Source organism: Pygoscelis adeliae, unplaced genomic scaffold (assembly GCF_000699105.1).
Source record: "Pygoscelis adeliae isolate BGI_AS28 unplaced genomic scaffold, ASM69910v1 Scaffold282, whole genome shotgun sequence".
Taxonomy (NCBI): domain Eukaryota; kingdom Metazoa; phylum Chordata; class Aves; order Sphenisciformes; family Spheniscidae; genus Pygoscelis; species Pygoscelis adeliae.
The window spans coordinates 227,043-233,667 of NW_008824352.1; the positions used below are offsets into that span (position 1 = coordinate 227,043).

General features: G+C 48.0%; 1 protein-coding gene across 1 annotated transcript in view; it reads left to right on the forward strand.

Moving 5' to 3' along the window:
* The window catches only part of CALN1 (calneuron 1), a 138,301-nt gene that overhangs the window by 22,725 nt on the left and 108,951 nt on the right, over nucleotides 1-6,625 (forward strand). The window contains exon 2 of the mRNA XM_009319275.1: nucleotides 1-57. This exon is cut by the window's left edge and continues 73 nt beyond it. Within this exon, the coding sequence (XP_009317550.1) occupies nucleotides 1-57 (57 nt within the window). The remainder of the gene's footprint in view (nucleotides 58-6,625) is intronic.

Sequence of the window (6,625 nt, forward strand, 5' to 3'; positions counted from 1 at the left end):
TCTCCGCTGGCAGCGACAGCGAACAGCTAGCGAATATCTCCGTGGAGGAACTGGATGGTGAGCCACATCCTTGCGATTTTCCAAAGAGGGCTGGGAACGGGGAAAGGCTCGTTTTCACCTTCTCTGTAGCGTTGTCATGCAATAACCAGAGGTATTCTCCCCGTGAAGCAAGGAGCAAAAGGCAGGTCAGAAGTGAGATGGCTCAGCAGATCAGGGACAAAGAAAAGGTCCCTGACCAAAGTTATGCTGAGAGCTGTAGACTGGTTTTAGCCTCAGATTTTGGCCTTCTGCCTAGAAATAAGGCAGCTTTTTGAAAAAGTAAGGCTTCGTTTTATGGGCAAAACTTTGCAAGGGAAGAAGTTAGGCTAATATCTTTTTATAAAGATGTCTCTAGCCCTTCCTGAGAACCTGCAGAGCTGAATCTGTCTTCCTAGCAAGTCTTCTCATTTGCTTTGTGGGCTTTCAAAAGTGAGGTTTCTCTCTGTCTCAATATAACAAGATGCACGGAGGTGGCTTGTGGCTTAAGAAGCTGGAAAGAGCTTTAAAATTCCCTTTTCCAGGTCAGTGATTGGGAGCACAGTCTGGCCTCAGGCTGGCAAAGGCTATCAGGAAGGTTGTCCACATCTGCTGCCTGTGGGATCCCATAATTTCCTCCCTAGAAGGTGGTTGCTGCTAATCCCTTCTGCCCTGCAGATGGGATGTGAGGCCAGGTAGACTCCCAGTCTGGTTTGTGGTAGGAAGGTCTCTTTCATAGGCAATTTGTGGCTCACCAGGGTCATTTCTAAGCAAAAGTTAATATTGTTGACAGCTGGTCTTTGAGGGCTGTGGAACAAATTGAAACTCTTGGTTTGCTTCCCAGTAGACATGTGGTACAAGCCATGATCGTAATCAGTGGTCTCGATGGAGAACGCGATGAGGAAATGAGCAAGGGAATGGTGCAAGGTGGACACAGTCCTTCCAGGACAGGTTGGGAGGCATTTTGGCAAAACAGGTGGCCAACGTTTCTGCCCACCCTCCCCCTTTTCACCTGTGCTTTGGTAAATCGGACCTTAATTTTCAAACCTTTTCAACTCAGAGCCTTTGGATTTGCTTTTGCGAGCTTTACATTAACTTAAGTACAAACAGTGTTTTCTGAGTATTTGTAACTGCTTCTCTTCTTCCCAATGAGTATGTGCTGAATGCAGTTCAGGTGAGAGATGCAATGTGAGAAACCACTTTCAGCGCAGCTTAGCTAAGACCCCAGGAACACAAGGGCTGCAGGGGCATCTTCTGGGCTCTTCTCCTGGGTACAGGAAGTTCCCTTGAAGATTTGAGTTGGTGAGCAGCACTGAACTGGCTTAGCTTCTGTGCATCCTATAGATGACAAATGATGTTGCAAGGTGAAGCCTGTTGTCCCTATTCAGGATGACAGGGGTTGGCTGAGCAGACAGGAGGACGTTGGGTGAAGTCTTGCAGTTTATTTCAAATGCAGAGAACAAAGGTTTTTCTGCTATGCCTACCCTGATTAGAGCACGTCTGCTGTAATTGCCTTTGAGATTTGCAGACGACTGTCAAGAGCTGATTCAAGTGGCATCAGGGCTGCAACCCACTGTCAGGGCCATCCCGTCGCACACGGGAAACTTGTCCTTCATTTGTTCCCCTGCTGTTTGCATGGAAATGGTCTGTGGCTGGGTGTGGGAAGGAAGCCCAGTCTCATTCCCATCCTTCCCGTGTCTCCCTGCTGTCAGCCCGAGCCACGTCGGGCGGTCTGCAAGCTTTGCGAGCCCTCTTGGCATCACTTTCCCACCGGCGGCTTCCAGGGTGGGAGCAGCAGCTGCGGGAGGCAGCGGAGCACAGCCCCACGGCCAGACCTGCCTTCCCCAAGGAGAAACCAGCACTCCAGAGGCTGTGGATCATCTCCGTTAATTAACGGCAAATGAAGCGAATTAGGTGTAAAGGAGTCGTCTTTTGAGAAGGCAGCAGCCAAGCTGCTGCTAATGCGAGTGCTACATCCATTTAATGTGGTCGATGCCCCATTATGACTGTGCTATTGAATTGGAGAACAGCAGAGTTCATTCATCTCTGTTCACAAAGAGTATCCCCCTCGTTCTTCAGGAGAACGGTTAGAGCTCTTTAACTAATCATCCATTTATTATCTGGCTGTTAAGCACAGACTTCTTGTTAGAATGTAGTTATATTTTTTTCTGACAGCCTTTTGCTTTACAAACACCTATTTTCGAGGGCTTTGTGTCTTTGCCATGAAGATATGCCCCAGTTCTTCGCCTAGCAGAGAAGAACTCAACCTCAGGCCATTGTTTTCCACCTGCGAACACAGAAGTGGTACCGAATTGATTCGTGTCTGCTAAAGCCAGAGCAGCATAAGAAGCAAGAGAGACTTTTCTGCGTGCCAGCTACCAGAGTACAGCCTAGCCACTGGAAATTATTTGTAATATTAGGTCAGCAGTCACCGTCTTACTGTGTTTTGTCACTAATACTAGATCAGTGCCCGGATGTGCTGGTAATTGGTGAAGGTACCACTGTTCACTGCCCAAACCCAAACCAGAAATAGTCTTTCTGCCTTTAAGCATAAACTATCTCAGGGTGAGTAACAAAATGTTCTTCCTTGAGAAGTTAATGTCAGTGTATGGGAGCTTTGTGGATATATCAAGCTGTGAGAGCTCGATGCCAATAACATATTTGCATTTAATCTTACAGGCTGGGAAAGAGATGCCAAATTCTCCTTGGTTTCTTTTTCAATGAGATTTTGGTCCCGAGGGAGTTCCAGCCTATTGAGAAATTTCGGTCACACGTATTAAATTATTAAAGCTTAGAAGCTGGGGAAGTCGGTGGGAATTTTCTATAATGCTCCTCTGCGCTCAAGGCTCCAACAAGTGCCTGATCTGTCGGGTTTTTTCCAGCCGACTTTTTTTTTCTTTTTTTCGCGTCTAGCATTGCGTGTCTCAACGCCGTTCGCTTTGGGAAAGATTTCTGCAAGTGTGGGCTCTGGGATGCTGCAGGGCGAAGGCCCTGCGCAGCCTGGCTGGAACGCAACGTGTCTCTCCCTGTACGTCCCTGCAGTGAATACCGACGAATACTCCGTGTTTGCAGCCTGCGGGCGGTGGATGAAGGATAATATGGAGATCAGGAAATGAAAAATATTTCTGACTTCAAGTAATGTAAGGGGGAAGGAGTCCAGGTTTTCAGATGAACACGCGCCGTTCAGAGCGGCATGCTTAGGGTGCTGCTCTGCCTCTTCTCTGACCGGTTATTTTTCTCCTATGAAAACTTTTCTGACTTGCATCAGCCATCTGTCGACTTTAACTCCGCTCTGTTTTTTTCCATCCTGCTTTAAATACTATGCTGGCAGCAAGGAAAGAGGCTGGAGAGATAGCAGGTCACTCTGCTGATGGCTTGTCTATTCCTAGCAGCGGTGTTTGCTATTTGCAGTTCTGTAGTAGCGTGAGGATTTTTAGAAGCTGTCACCGTCACAAAGGGAATTAACTTGCAGAAAGCTATATTAGGCGATACTTAACTTTGTAACATCAAGTAAATGACAAAGTTGAAAGTGGCAGGCCATCCATAACCCGTCTCTTAGGGACCGCGAAGTACGGTGGGGTCTCGGATGGATGTTATTGCCATATGCTTAGCGGTTTCTATGCATGAGATTATAAATTAAGGCTGGGAGGAACTGTTTTACATATAGATTTTCTGGCTATTGTTGGTTGACATAAAATTGTGGCACAGTTTGTGCATACTCTGTGGTTTCCACATCCCTTTTAAAACCAGCTTCTGTCTTCACATTACGAACTGCTAGGAGTATTTTTAATAAAAAATGGTGGATGGAAATCATCATGTCAAGCTTGAGTCATCCACCTCCATAGGAACTATCTAAAGGGTATTGTCAGGAGGTAAAAACATTTCCATAGTAGGAATCTGACAAATATCACCTGAAGGGAGGCACATGCGTTACAAGTAGGCTTTGCAAAAAGCATCTGTGAAATGCGTGCTAGTCAGGGCCTTGCAGAGAAAACCCAAATGTGAACCACAGCAGCAGCTATTTGTCCAGAAAGACATCACGATAAATCCTTACCTGACCCAGATTCCTTTGAAATCAGCAGTGCCCGTGCAGGAGGAAACATTGCTGCATGGCAGCAGGACGGCTGGTGGCATCTGGTGCCTTAGACCATGTAGCCCCTGCCCCAGGTGGGGTGTGTGGTATCTACAAGGCTTTTTCTAGGCTGAGGTTTGGTTTTTTTGGGGTTGTTTTTTTTTTTTTTTCTGTGGTTGTAGGCATCAACCCGGCCGGCTTGATGCAGTCCTTAAGGTTGAGATCCAGAGTGGAAATGCCAGTGCATGGTTTTGCCTGCTTAAACTGGACATGTCAGCAGAGCAACACATGAAATGGGGGCAAAGCTGCTGGCTGCAGGAGCTTGGGATGCAGTAGACTTCAGGGCAGGAATCTGGAGACTTCCCTTACCGGGGGACTTTCTATTGTTATAGATTATACACCACGTTGCAGGACGTGCTTTACCTGGTTTCTGCTTCTTCCCAGCAACCTCTCTTCTGTCACCTGCAGAAGCTCTTAACTGGGTCTCTCTTTCCTGGGTTTCTGCATAAAAATCAACCATGAGTGGCTTCCACATATACTGGGAAACAGCTCTTGAAATAATTCGAAGGGCATGGTTAAAGGATGCCCCATACGGATTTTAAATTAACAGTTGTCTCGCACATGCCAATAATGCAGGCAATGCCAAGCGGCTGAAGGTGTGTTGGGGCTGCAGCTGGTTCTGGAGTCCCAGCAGCATGGCAAGGTGGTCAGTCGTGGGGCTGGGTCCCTGCTGGGGGGGACACCAAGTAAGATAGTCCTACATCGCAAACACAGCCATGCCATCCTAGCCCTGCCTCTGAAAATAAGGCCAAATTCAGGGGTGTGTACCCTCTTGTGCATGTCTGATATGATGGTCCTTGGATGTTGTAAGTCCTGGGAAGGGAAGGGACCGTGACGCTGCAGAGGACTGTCATCGTGCAGTCTCGTTTGGGGGTTGTTATTTAGCAGAAACCCCGTGAGCCATGAGGATTGTGGCTGATCCAGATCCTAGTTCACTCTTGTGTTATCAGAAAGGCCTGATAAACAGTCCCTTGCTTGCTGGAGAGTTGGGGCTGCTGTGTGACTCCTCCTATTGCTCTCCAGGTGTTGATTTTTCCCCGGGCCTGCTTGTTTGCTAGCAGAGATTTTAATCCTGCTGATGGGTGCAGAAGGTAAAGGGGCAGGCAGATTCCCTCCAGCCTCAACAGCCAGCTGGCCGCGCCGTGTCGGTGCCTGAGACTGATTATCTTTGGTGTCCCAGGTGAGATCAAACGGTGTTTTGGAGAAGCAATGTGCTCGAGGAGGGAAACCCGGGGGGAGAGGCATTAGTCACTTGACTGACTCATGTAGCAGCAACAGGCTGAGTCTGCTCCGCTTGGCTTTTTGTCCATGGGAAGAAAAAAACACTTGGAAAAGTGGAAAGAGAAACAAAGAAGAAAGAGCATCCTGCTGGCAAGGAAGGAGTTGCAAGGATATTCTCCTGGGATAGGAGACATAGGAAGGGGGACCGTGTGCTGGGGTATGGCCACACCGGGATGCTCTGTGCGTGGATTTGTGCATGAGTCTCCAAGTCCATGCTTCGGTGTAAGCACTGCAAGCAGCTTGTTAATTAAGTGGATGAAACTGTATAAAGCTCATTTTCTCTTTTGCAGAGTTCTTTTTAAAGAGAGGTTTATCCACAGTATCTCCGCTGTGAGTGATTGTGGCTGGAAATGGAATAATTTATGTCTTATATTGGGCTTTAATAGCGTTTCATGCCTCTGAATATAAAACTGTGGCATCACTATGCAGATTCTTCTGTGGACAGAAACAGCTGTACCTCTCACTTCTGCTGAGCTCCTTCTGCTAATTTTCCAGTTACGTATTTTAATTACAGTGTGGGTTTCCTTGGGACTCGGTAGTTCAGGTATGAAGCAGCCTCCGTTTAAAAATCGTAAAAACTGGTGCAGTATTAATATTCTGCAGAGTATTGTTTTATTGCAAGGTGCCCATTTGCTCCAGACAGTGCGTGTCCAGTGGAGGAGCGGAGTTGCTGATGGAGAAATTGTGGATATCTGTCCCAGGCTGCGTGCCGGCTTAGCCATGATGAGGTTCAAGGGAATTCACCGAGGGAGAGATTTATAGTTATAATTCACCGTGGTCTGCCCCAGCCTCATTAGTAGTCTCCAGATGTCAGCATTGACTGGAGCAGCCGGCAGAGGCGAGACCCCTGCCCCGCTGCAGTGCATCTGGAAGGGCTCAGTTCCCCTGTGCTGGCTTTGGGAAGCTTTCCCCCGCCTTGCACAGAGTGGCAGTGAGGTCCTGTGTGCCGCAGATGGACAGACGTCCGTCCATCCAGCCCCAGCTTTCACTCTTGGCCTCCAGAAAGCTTTTTTTTGCTGAAATTAGTAGCACTTCCCACCCCAGGCAATGATGTTTGGACACCCAAAGTGGCTGAGCACAGGAGGTCTGGCTCCTCCGGGTTTCACAGGAGAGGAAGACCATGTCTTGAGGGTTTTAGCTGCTGCATTGCCTTAGGCACCACTGGGGCTTGAAGATCAGCACTGGGTTTTCTCCAGC